Here is a 13761-nt window from a genome sequence, read left to right on the forward strand (position 1 = left end):
ACTTCAGCTACTTCAGCATTATTGGTTGGGGCATAGGCTTGAATTACTGTGATATTGAATGGTTACTGGTACTTCAGTGGATAAGAATTCACCTGCCAATGCAGGGAACATGTGTTCAGTCCCTGCTCTGGGACCATCCCATGTCTTGGAGCAACTAAGCCAGCAAGCCTCACCTACTGAGCCCACATCCTGCAACTACTGAAGCCTGCTGGCCGAGAGTCTGTGCTCTGCAACAAAAGAAGCCACCACAATCAGAAGCCTATGCACTGCAGAGAAACTCCGTGCATAGCAATGAGATTCAACATAGCCACAAATAAATCTTTTTAACAAAGGAAAGAGCAAGCCAATACCACTGATAAACATAGATGCAGAAATTCTCCACACAATGTTAGCAAACCAGTTTCAACAGTATATTAAAAGGATCATACACCACAGTTTAGTGGAATTTATCCCAGAGATGCAACAGTTTTTCAGTATCCACAAAAAAATTAATGTGGTACACCTACAGATGGCCAACAGGCACACAATAACCATCTGATCATCTCAGTAGATACTGAAAAAGATTTTTACAAAATTCATCTTCCATTTATGATAAAAACTCTACAGAAAAGAGGCATAAAGAGAATGGTCCTCAACATAATATAGCTCATATATGACAAACCCACACCTAATATCATACTTAATGGTGAAAAGCTGAAAGCACTTCCTTGAAGATAAGGAACAATACAAGAATGTCCTCGCCTGCAAATTTTATTCAACATAGTGCTGGAAATCCTTGCCTTAGTAATCAGTAAAGAAAAGGAAATAGAATCCAACTTGGGAAGGAAGAAACATAATAGTCAATGTTTTCAGATGACATGATACTATACATAGAAAATCCTAAAGTGAAAAGAAGTCAAGTTGTTCAGTCATGTCCAACTCTTTGTGCCCCTATGGACTGTAGCCTACCAGGCTCCCCTGTCCATGGGATTTTCCAGGCAAGAGTACTGGCGTGGGTTACCATTTCCTTCTCCAGAAAATCCTAAAAACAACACCAAAAACTACTAGAGCTAATCAATGTATTCATAAAGATGCTGGATGTAAAATTAACACACAGAAACTTGTTCCATTTCTGTCTACTAACAATGAACTGTCAGAAGGAGAAATTAAGAAGACTATCTCTTTTACTGTTGCATCAAAAAGAATAATACCTAGGGAAAAAATCTAAAGAAGTAAAAGACTTGTACATAAACAGATGGAAAGACACACTGTTTTCATAGATCTCAGGAATTCCTGTTGTTGGAGTGCCCATACTCCCAAGGCTATTTAAGGATTAAGTGTAATCCCTGTCAAAATACCAATAGCATTTTTCATGAAACTAGAACAAGTAACCCTAAAATTTGTATGGAAACATGAAAGACCCCCAAATAGCCAACTCAATATTGAGAAATAACAGAAGAAAGTATCACAGTCTATGACTTTAGACTATACCACTAAGCTGCAGTAATCAAAATTGTATGATACAAGAATAAACACAGACACACAGGTCTATGGAATTGAATAAAGAGCCCAGATATAAAAGCATGCACTTATGGTCAATTAATGTTCAACAAAGGAGGTAAGACTATACATTGAAGCAAAAAGCAGTCCTAAAAATAAGTGATGCTGGGAAAACAAGACACCTATGTATGTGGGACTGAAAGTAGAACATTTTCTCACACCATATACAAAAATAAATTCAAAATGAAATAAAGACTTAATGTAAGACAGTGATACCATATTACTCCTGGAAGAAAATATAGGCAGAACACTCAGTCACTAATCATAACAGTGTTATTTTATCTGTCTCCTCAGGCAAAGAAAGTGAAAGGAAAAATAAGCAAATAGTAACTACTTAAAAGCTTTTGCACAGCAAAGGAAACCATAAACAAATGAAAAGACAGCCTGTAGAATGGGAAAAGAGTAGTTGCCAATTATGACTGATAAAGGGTTAATATCTAAACTATATAAACAGTTCATACAACTGAATATCAAAAACAACCCAATTTAAAAGTGTGCAATATTGTAAAGTAATTAACCTCCAATTAAAATAAATAAATTTTAAAGAAACATAAAAGGACGTATATACAAAATAAATAAATAAAAGTGTGCAAGAGAACTGAACAGTTTTTCAAGGAAGACCTACAGATGGTTAATAAGCACAGAAAAGATGTTCAACATCTCTGAAATGCAAATCAGAACTACTAAAAGATATCACTTCACACTTATCAGAATGGCTATAATCAAATAAGCCACAAATAACAATTGATGCCAAGGATGTGAATAAAAAGGAACCCTTATTAATTATGCAATCTTGGAATCTTAACTTTTGATCCTAAATAACTACATGTGTAAAGAGGAATATAATCATCACCATCTCATTTTAATATTGTTATTGTTGTTTAGTCAGTCACTAAGTCATATCCAACTGTTTTGCAGCCCCGTGGACTGTAGCCTCCTCAGGCTCCTCTGTCCTTGGAATTTCCCAGGCAGGAATGCTGGGATGAGTTGCCATTTCCCTGACCCAGGGATCAAACCCACATCTCCTGCATTGGCAGGTGGATTCTTTAGTACTGAGCCAGTTGGGAAGCCCTATTTTATATTATTGGTTGCTATATAATGTCCCTATGGAAGAATGGAGAGGGAAATGGCAACCCACTCCAGTATTCTTGCCTGGAGAATCCCATGGATGGAGGAGCCTGGTGGGCTGCAGTCCATGGGGTCGAGCCTGGTGGGCTACAGAACATGGGGTCGCAAAGAGTCGAACACGACTGAGTGACTTAAAATAAAATCTAAAATATAAAGTCCCTAGGTTTAAGTCTAGAACTTATTAGTACTCGTTAAGTCTTAATTATAATTTTGTCTTTTTGTGTGCATGCTGCATTATTTTAACATTTTTATATCCATTGAAATGTGGTAGTTTAGTCATTTTCACTGATGATTAAAAAATAAAATTTGCCTTTCAGTATGATTATATGGGTTCTGAAGTGACACTTGCATCTGAGAAGATTATCTATGTTTTTAGTCTAATCAACACTGTGAGTATTTATGTTTGATATTTAAATAAGAAGCATTCATGTAAATATAGTAGCATTGTTTGAATAACTAGCATGTGCACTTTTGAAAATGCTCATGTACTTACTTGGCTGCAATGGTCCTCAGTTGTGGCACGTGGGTTTATCCCTTGTGCCTCGCTGGCTCAATAGTTGCCATGCATGGTCTTTGTTCCTCTGCGGCATGTGGGATCTTCCTGGACCAGAAATGGAATCCACGACCCCTGCAGGGAAAAGCAGATTCTTAACTACAGCCCACCAGTGAAGTCCAACATGTGCAACTTTATAAAATGTATACTCCCTGAAACTAACTTATTCCACCAGTGAATTTCATCTGAAAAAAAATATAGTTAATCAGAAAATTGGCATTGCATATAAATGTATAGTATTATATTTATGATTACTTATAGCCATATATCATGAATCTCCTATTTTTAGATGTATTCTCAGCTTCAAGTGTCTGTTATATTAACTTCTCTGGAGATCTGGTCAGATCTAAATAAGATTTCAACTGATGGGGATGCACATGAAGTACTACAAAGATTTGTGTCCTGGAGAGAAAAAAATTTATTACAAAGCTCCCATGATTTGACATACTTATTAATGTAAGTAATTTATTTTCATTGGTATAAAGTTTATCAAACTATTTGTAAGTGAACTATTAAAATTGTACACAAAATTTATTATTTAGAATAACAAAGATAGCTCAAAAAATGACTATGTGAGTACTGTGTTGGCAGAATGAAAGCTATAAAAATCTGATGATTCAATGTAAGACACTAAAGCATGGTAGGCCATTATCCTGAGTGGTCTGCTTACTTCTGAGTTTAAAGAATTGAAAATATGGAAAGCCTTGGGACAACATAGGGCCTCTATTGTTTTTAAGAATTCCGCAGAGGTAAATAACCAAGACCAGCATTTTAACATTAAATAAAGCATACATTGGTTGACAGAATGCAACAAATCCATATAAACCTGCTTACATTAGAAAACATAAGTATGGTAATGTGATGATCTTATGGAATGTCTTTCCTGACCTAAGGATGTAGCTATTTAGCTGCTTCCACTGTAACTTTCAAGAGTCTTTCTATATGCTGATTTGATTATTTTGGATGGAAAAAAACCAAAAACATGATTCCAAAAGGCCTTAAGTAATATGGATATATCTATAAATCTCTGATGTCTCTGTGAAATTTAAGGTCAGGTATGGAGGTTCAGGAGCAGCTTTAACTAAGGATTAACGTGTGTGTGGACATTTAATGCATCCCATCTCTGTTTTTCCTGATGACTGTGCTGCATATATTCTCTCTTTTGTCCTCCAATTCAACACTTTTTCTGCTATCTGAGCTTTTCAGTTCAGTTCAGTTCAATCGCTCAGTCGTGTCTGACTGTTTGCGACCCCATGAATTGCAGCACGCCAGGCCTCCCTGTCCATCACCAACTCCCGGAGTTCACTCAAACTCGCATCCATCGAGTAGGTGATGCCATCCAGCCATCTCATCCTCTGTTGTCCCCTTCTCTTCCTGCCCCCAATCCCTCCCAGCATCAGAATCTTTTCCAATGAGTTAACTCTTCGCATGAGGTGGCCAAAGTACTGGAGTTTCAGCTTTAGCATCATTCCTTCCAAAGAACACCCATGGCTGATCTCCTTTTGAATGGACTGGTTGAATTTCCTTGCAGTCCAAGGGACTCTCCAGAGTCTTCTCCAATACCACAGTTCAAAAGCATCAATTCTTCAGCACTCCTCTTTCTTCACAGTCCATCTCTCACATCCATACATGACCACTGGAAAAACCATAGCCTGACTAGATAGACCTTTGTTGGCAAAGTAGTGTCTCTGCTTTTCAATATTCTATCTAGGTCGGTGACAAGTTTTCTTCCAAGGAGTAAGCATCTTTTAATTTCACGGCTGCAATCACCATCTGCAGTGATTTTGGAGCCCCCCAAAATAAAGTCTAACACTGTTTCCACTGTTTCCCCATCTATTTCCCATGAAGTGATAGGACCAGATGCCATGATCTTCATTTTCTGAATGTTGAGCTTTAAGCCAACTTTTTCACCCTCCTCTTTCACTTTCATCAAGAGGCTTTTTAGCTCCTCTTCACTTTCTGCCCTCAGGGTGGTGTCATCTGCATATCTGAGGTTATTGATATTTCTCCTGGCAATCTTGATTCCAGCTTGTGCTTCTTCCAGCCCAGAGTTTCTCAGGATGTACTCTGCATATAAGGTACATAAGCAGGTTAAATAAGCATTCTGTCAGATCATGAACTCCTTATTGCCAAATTCAGACTTAAATTGAAGAAAGTAGGGAAAACCACTAGACCATTCAGGTATGACCTAAATCAAATCCCTTATGATTATACAGTGGAAGTGAGAAATAGATTAAGGGACTAGATCTGAGGTTTTACTACATTCAAATTCATGGCAGTAATCTATCCTGACTTTTATGTCTTAGAACCTAGTCCATCCAGTGTTGACAGCAGTGGTGATTAATTTCTGGAAGGATGAGGCACTGCTGGATTTTAAGCTGTGCATCATACAATGTTAAAGTTGACTTTTGAACTTAATTTGGACACACCAGGGGAGACTACCCAACTACAAAATGATTGAGAGCATTAGACATGATACACAATATTCATGTATTAAAGAAAGCAGCTTTATTGAGGAATCTAATTCTTAAACATCATTAAGTTATTGATAACTTAAAGTGCATTTATCCACAATGAAAATGTTATTATTTAGTTACAGGGACCATCCTAATTATGTAGGAGCAACATACCATGGAATGGCATGTGATCCAAAGTTTGCTGCAGGACTTGCTCTGGTATGTCCCTTCTCTTCAGTAATTATATCATTTTATTCCTTTCTCTTCAGTAATTATATCATGTTTTGAAAGTTAATATCTTCTTTAAGAACAAAAGTGTGTATAGTATATCTAACAACTTATTAAATTAATATTTTAATACAGTCCTTTATTTTTTACTTTTAACCTCACATTGTCATTTTTAAAAATTTTTTATGTTGTTAAAATACACATTGTGTGAAACTGACCATCTTAAGCATTATATGTTCACTGTGCAGTAGTGTTCAGTCTGTCTGCATTGTTGTGAAGTACATGTGTAGAATCTTTATCTTGCTTTAATGAAACTTCATACACATTGGCCAACAAGGCCTCATTTTCCGTACCTCCACCCCCTGGCAACCACGATTCTCCTCTCTGCTTCTGTGAGTATGATATATTTTAGATCCCACATATAAGGTAGACCATACAATATTTGTCTTTCTGTGTCTGGCTTATTTCTCTTTGAATAATACATCCAGCTTCATCCATGTTTTTGAAAATGGCAGGATTTCATTCTTTTTATGGCTGAATAATATTTCATGTTACTCATATACATATATAAATCATATCATATTATCCATTTGTCTATATAGACACTTTCTTTATGCATTCATATATTAGCAACCACTTAGTTTGGTTCCATATCTTGGTGATTTTGAATAATGCTACAACTAACATGAGAGATGGGAATGCAGATATCTCTGTGAGATAGAAGCTTCAGTTATTTTGGAGATATACCTAGAAGTGGGTTTGCTGGATCATATGGTATTTCTATTTTTAATATTATGAAGACTCATAATACTGAGGTCCAGTTGGTTGCACCATTTTATAATCCCACCAGCATTTCACATTTCATATTTTATTCATCCCACCCTCATTAACAGCTGTTATTCTTTGTGGTTGGTAATTATTTTAAGGGGTATGCTGTGAGATCACATTTTGTTTTTGACTGTAGCTTTACAATCACTAGTGATAATTGAGCCACCTTTTCATATCCTTTTTGGTGTTTTGTACATCATCTCTGGAGAAATAGATGTTTATTCAAGACCTTAAGCCATTTTTTACCTGCATTACTTGATTTTCATGTTTAGTTAAAGCAGTTCTTCTTCTGAGTATCAACACCTTTGGATATCCTTCATCCAGTTCCCCTCCTCTCAAGCTCTGCCCCCCGTATCCATAAATCTAATCCCTGTTTTTAGTTTGTTTGTTTTGAATTATAATTGACCTATATCCCTATGTAGACTTCCCTGGTGGCTCAGTTCGTAAAGAGTCTGCCTGCAACGTGGGAGACCTGGGTTTGATCCCTGGGTTGGGAAGATGCCCTGGAGAAGGAAATGGCAACCCACTCCAGTATTCTTGCCTGGAGAATTCCATGGACAGAGGAGCCTGGTGAGCTACAGTTCACGGGTTCACAAAGAGTCAGACATGACTAAGTGACTAACTTCACCCCATGTTAGTTTCTGTTATACAAAATATTAATTTAATATTTCTATACTATTCAAAATGATTATCACAATAAGTCTAGAAATGATATATCATTATACAAAGATTGTTTCTCAGTCACTCAGTCGTATCTGACTCTGCAAACCCATGGAACTGCAGCATGCGAGGCTTCCCTCTCCTTCACCATCTCCCAGAATTTGCTCAAACTCATTTCCATGGAATCAGTGATGCCATCCAACCATCTCATCTTCTTTTGTCCCCTTCTCCTCCTGCCTACTATCTTTCCCAGGGTCAGAGTCTTTTCTAATGAGTTGACTCTTTGCATCAGGTGGCCAAAGTGTTGGAACTTCAACTTCACACTCAGACCTTCCAATGACCATTCAGAATTTATTTCCTTTAGGATTAACTGTTTTGACCTCCTTGCTGTACAAGGAACTTTCTTTTTTGTTTTACCATTTACCATTTATTTATTTTTTTTCTTACTTTACAATATTGTATTGGTTTTGCAATACATCAACATGAATCCACCATGGGTATACACATGTTCCCCATCCTGAACCCCCCTCCCACCTCCCTCCTCGTACCGTCCCTCTGGTTCATCCCAGTGCACCAGACCCAAGCATCCTGTATCCTATATCAAACCTGGTGATTCGTTTCTTATATGATATTATGCATGTTTCAATGCCATTTTCCCAAATCATCCCACCTTCTCCCTCTCCCACAGAATGCAAAAGACTGTTCTATACATCTGTCTCTTTTGCTGTCTCTCATACAGGGTTATCGTTACCATCTTTCTAAATTCCATATATATGCGTTAGTATACTGTATTGGTGTTTTTCTTTCTGGCTTACTTCACTCTGTATAATAGGCTCCAGTTTCATCTACCTCATTAGAACTGATTCAAATGTATTCTTTTTAATGGCTGAATAATATACATTGTGTATATGTAGTGCAGCTTTCTTATCCACTCATCTGCTGATGGACATCTAGGTTGTTTCCATGTCCTGGCTATTATAAACAGTGCTGCGATGAACATTAGGGTACATGTGTCTCCTTCTATTCTGGTTTCCTCTGTGTGTGTGCCCAGCAGAGGGATTTCTGGGTCATAAGGCAGTTCTATTTGCAGTTTTTTAAGGAATCTCTACACTGTTCTCCATAGTGACTGTACTAGTTTGCATTCCCACCAACAGTGTAAGAGGGATCCCTTTTCTCCACACCCTCTCCAGCATTTATTGCTTGTAGATTTTTGGATCACAACCATTCTGACTGGCATGAAATGGTACCTCATTGTGGTTTTGATTTGCATTTCTCTGATAATGAGTGATGTTGAGCATCTTTTCATGTGTTTGTTAGCCATCTGTACGTCTTCTTTGGAGAAATGTCTATTTAGTTCTTTGGCCCATGTTTTGATTGGGTAGTTAATTTTTCTGGAATTGAGCTGCAGGTGTTGCTTGTATGTTTTTGAGATTAGTTGTTTGTCAGTTGCTTCATTTGCTATTATCTTCTCCCATTCTGGAGGCTGTCTTTTCAGCTTGCTTATAGTTTCCTTTGTTGAGCAGAAGCTTTTAATTTTAATTAGGCCACATTTGTTTATTTTTGCTTTTATTTCCAGTATTCTGGGAGGTGAGTCATAGAAAATCCTGCTGTGATTTATGTCAGAGAATGTTTTGCCTATATTTTCCTCTAGAAGTTTTATAGTTTCTGGTGTTACGTTTAGACCTTTAATCCATTTTTAGTTTATGTTTGTGTATGGTATTAGAAAACGTTCTCGTTTCATTCTTTTCCAAGTGGTTGACCAGTTTTCCCAGCACCGCTTATTAAAGAGATTGTCTTTTCTCCATTGTATATTCTTGCCTCCTTTGTCAAAGATAAGGTGTCGATAGGTGCATGGATTTATCTCTGGGCTTTCTATTTTGTTCCATTGATCTATATTTCTGTCTTTGTGCCAGTACCATTCAACAGTCTTCTCCAACACCACAGCTCAAAAGCATCAGTTCTTTGGCATTCAGGCTCCTTTATGGTCCAACTCTCACATCCATACATAACTACTGGAAAAACCACAGTTTTGACTCTACAGACCTTTGTCAGCAAATTAATGTCTCTGCTTTTTAATACGCTGTCTTGGTTTGTCATAGCTTTTCTTCCAAGGAGCAAGCGTCTTTTAATTTCATGGCTGCAATCACCATCTGCTGTGATTTTGTAGCCCAAGAAAATAAAGTCTCTCACTGTTTCCATTGTTTCACCATCTATTTGCCATGAAGTGATGGAATTGGATGCCATGATCTGTTTTTTGAATGTTCAGTTTTAAACCAACTTTTTTACTACTCGCCTCTTTGACTGTCATCAAAAGGTTCTTTAGTTCCTCTTCGATTTCTGCCATAAGCGTGGTGTCGTCTGCATCTCTGAGGTTATTGTTTTTTCTCCCAGCAATCTTAATTTCAGTTTGTGCTTCATCCAGCCCGACATTTCATGTGATGTACACTGCATATAAGTTAAATAAGCAGAGTGACAATATGCAGCCTTGACATATTCCTGTCCCAATTGTGAATGAGTGTGTTGTTCTGTGTTCAGTTCTAACTGGAGGCAGGTAAGGCGGACGGGCACTCACGTCTATTGAAGAATTTTCCACAGTTGGTTGTGATCCACACAGTCAAGGGTTTTAGAATAGACAATGAAGCATAAGTAGAGGTTTTTCTGGAATATTGCTTTTTCTATGGTCTAATGGATGTTCGTTAATTTGATCTCTGGTTCCTCTGCCTTTCTAAATCGAGGTTGAACTTTTGGAAGTTCACAGTTCATGTACTGTTGAAGCCTGGCTTGGAAAATTTTGAGCATTACTTTGCTAGGGTGTGAGATGAGTTCACTTGTGTGGTAGTTTGAACATTCTTTGGCATTGCCCTTCTTTGGTATTGGAATGAAAACTGACCTTTTCCAGTTCTGTGGCCACTGCTGAGCTTTCCAAATTTGCTGGCATATTGAGTGTAGCACTTTCACAGCATCATCTTTTAGGATTTGAAATAACTCAACTGGAATCCATCACCTCCACTAGCATTGTTCATCGTGATGCTTCCTAAGGCCCCCTTGACTTCACATTCCAGGATGTCTGGCTCTAGATGAGTGATCATACCATCGTGGTTATCTGGGTCATGATGATCTCTTTTGTATAGTTCTTCTATGTATTCTTGCCACCTCTTCTTAATATTTTCTGCTTCTGTGAGGTCCATACCATTTCTGTCCTTTATGGTGCCCATCTTTGCATGAAATGGTCCCTTGATATCTCTAATTTTCTTGATTGCAAGTTTACTAAATAGGTATTGATTAGATTCCCCACACCTGCATTTCATACCCATGACTCATTTATTTTGCAATTGGAAGTTGTATCTTTTCATCTTTTTCACCTATTTCTTTCCTTCCCCAGATGCCTCCATTCTGGAAGCCACCTGTTTCTTCTCTATATTTATAACTCTGTTTCTGTTTTATGCTTTTTCATTTGTTTTTGGATTCCACATATAAGAAAAATTATAAGGCATTTGTGTTTCTCTGTCTGACATATTGTGTGTGTGTGTGTGTGTGTGTGTGTGTGTGTGTGTGTGTGCTGACTTGTGTCCAGCTCTTTGCAACCCCATGGACAGTAGCCTGCCAGGCTCCTCTACCTATGGAATTTGCCAGGTAAAAATAGCGCAGTGAGTTGCCATTTCTTTCTCCAGGGGATCTTTCCAACTGAGGGGTCTAACCTACATCACTTGTTTTCCCTGTATCAGCAGACATTTTCTTTACATGAGAAGCCCATTTGACATATTATACTTCGCCAAGGGACTCTCAAGAGTCTTCTCCAGAACCAAATTTGAAGGCATCAGTTCTTCAGCATTCACCCTTCTTTATGGTCCAACTCTTACATCCATACATGACTACTGGAAAAACCATAGCTTTGACTATACAGACCTTTGTAGGCAAAGTGATGTCTCTGATTTTTAAGATGCTGTCCAGGTTTGTCATAGCTTTTCTTCCAAAGAGCAAGCATCTTACAATGTTGTGACTGTGGTCACCATCTGGAGTGATTTTGGAGCCCCCCAAAATAAAATCTCTCACTGTTTATACTTTTCCCCCATCTATTTGCCATGAAGTGATGGGACAAGATGCCAAGATCTTAGTATTTTTAATGTTGAGTTTTAAGAAAGTTTTTTCACTCTTCTCTTTCATCTTCATCAAGAAGTTCTTTAGTTCCTCTTCGTTTCCTGCTGTTAGAGTGGTATCATCTTCATATCTGAAGTAGTTGATTTTTCTCCTGACAACCCTGATTCCAGCTTGTGATTCATTGAACCTGACGTTTTGCATAATGAATTCTCCACAGAAATTAAAGAAACAGGGTGACTATATACAGCCTTGACATACTCATTTTGAATCGGTCTGTTGTTCCATGTTCAATTCTGATTCTGTTGCTTCTTGCCCTGCCGTGGAATTCCTCAGAATTACACAGCAAGAACACTGCAGTGGGTAGCCATTCTCTTATCCAGGGGATCGTCCTCACCCAGGGATTGATCCCAGGTCTCCTCCACTGCAGGCAGATTCTTTACCATCTGAGCTACCAGCGAAGCCCTTGGTGGTCTTATTCCTATGTATTTCATTCTTTTCGATGTGATAATCCATGAAACTTCTTCTTAAATTTCTCTTTCTCATTTTCACTGCTAATGTATAGAAGTGCAACAAATTTATCCATATTAATTTTGTAGCCTGCAACTTAACCAAATTCATTGATGATTTCTAGTAGTTTTCTGAAACCATCGTTAGGATCCTACATGTACAATATCATGTCATCTGCAACCAGTGACAGTTTAACTTCTTCTTTTCCAGTTCGGATTCCCTTTACCTTATTTTCTTTTCTTATACCTGTAGTTAGGACTATCATGGCATCATGTCCCATGACTTCATGGCAAATAGATGGGGAAACGCTGGAAATAGTGTCATGCTTTACTTTGGGGGGCCCCAAAATCACTGCAGATGGTGATTGCAGCCGTGAAATTAAAAGACACTTACTCCTTGGAAGGAAAGTTATGACCGACCTAGACAGCATATTCAAAAGCAGAGCCATTACTTTGCCAACTAAGGTCCGTCTAGTCAAGGTATGGTTTTTCCAGTGGTCATGTATGGATGTGAGAGTTGGACTGTGAAGAAAGCTGATTGCTGAAGAATTGATGCTTTTGAACTGTGGTGTTGGAGAATACTCTTGAAAGTCTCTTGGACTGCAAGAAGATCCAACCAGTCCATTCTGAAGGAGATCAGTCCTGGGTGTTATTTGGGAGGAATGATGCTAAAGCTGAAACTCCAGTACTTTGGCCACCTCATGCGAAGAGCTGACTCACTGGAAAAGACTGATGCTGGGAGGGATTTCAGGCAGGAGGAAAAGGGGACGACAGAGGATGAGATGGCTGGATGGCATCATGGACTCGATGGACGTGAGTCTGAGTGAACTCCGGGAGATGGTGATGGACAGGGAGGCCTGGTGTGCTGCAATTCATGGGGTCACAAAGAGTCAGACACGACTGAGAGACAGAACTGAACTGAACTGAGGACTTCCAAAGCTATGTTGAATATATATGGTGAGAGTGGACATCCTTGTCTTTTCCCTGATCATAGAGGAAATGCTTTCAGCTTTTCACAATTAAGTATGATGTTAGCTGTAGGTTTGTCATATATGGTCATTATTATGTTGAGGTACGTCCCCACTCTGCCCAGGTTCTGGAGAGCTGTATTCATAAATATTGCTAAATTTTATCAAAAGATTTTTTGCATGTATTGGATTATCATTGGTCTTTATTCTTCAATTTGTTGATGTGATGTATCACATTGATTAATTTGTATATATTGAAAAATCCTTCCATCCCTTGGGTGAATCCCACTTGATCATGGTGAATGATCTTTCTAATGTATTGCTGGATTTGAACTGATAGTATTTTGGAGGATTTTTGAATCTGTACTCATCAGTGATATTGGCCTGTAATTTTGTTTTTTGTGATATCTTTGTCCGGCATCAGGGTGATAGGGGCCTCATAGAGTGAGTTTGGAAGTTTTCCTTCCTCTACAATTTTTGGAACGGTTTCAGGGGATAAGTGTTAACTTCTCTAAATGTTTGATAGAATTCACCTGTGAAGCCATCAGATCATGTACTTTTGTTTGTTGGAAGTTTTTAATCATAGTTTCAATTTCAGTGCTTGTGATTCATCTGTTCATATTTTCTGTTGCTTCCTGGTTCAGTGTTAGGGAACTATCTAAGAATTTGTCATTTCATCCATGTTTTCCATTTATGATCCTTTGTATTCCTGTGGAGTCAGTTGTATCTTCCCTTTTTTCATTTCTAATTATATCGTTTTGAGTCCTCTCACTTTTTTTCCTGATGTGTCTGGTTTA

General features: G+C 38.1%; 1 protein-coding gene across 1 annotated transcript in view; it reads left to right on the top strand.

Moving 5' to 3' along the window:
- LOC102186109 (disintegrin and metalloproteinase domain-containing protein 18-like) overlaps positions 1-13761 on the top strand; it is a 129315-nt gene that overhangs the window by 41033 nt on the left and 74521 nt on the right. Inside the window, exons 8-10 of the mRNA XM_018041817.1 lie at positions 2985-3056; positions 3510-3676; positions 5814-5895. Of these exons, the coding sequence (XP_017897306.1) occupies positions 2985-3056; positions 3510-3676; positions 5814-5895 (321 nt within the window). The remainder of the gene's footprint in view (positions 1-2984; positions 3057-3509; positions 3677-5813; positions 5896-13761) is intronic.

Source organism: Capra hircus, chromosome 27, assembly GCF_001704415.2.
Source record: "Capra hircus breed San Clemente chromosome 27, ASM170441v1, whole genome shotgun sequence".
Lineage (NCBI taxonomy): Eukaryota > Metazoa > Chordata > Mammalia > Artiodactyla > Bovidae > Capra > Capra hircus.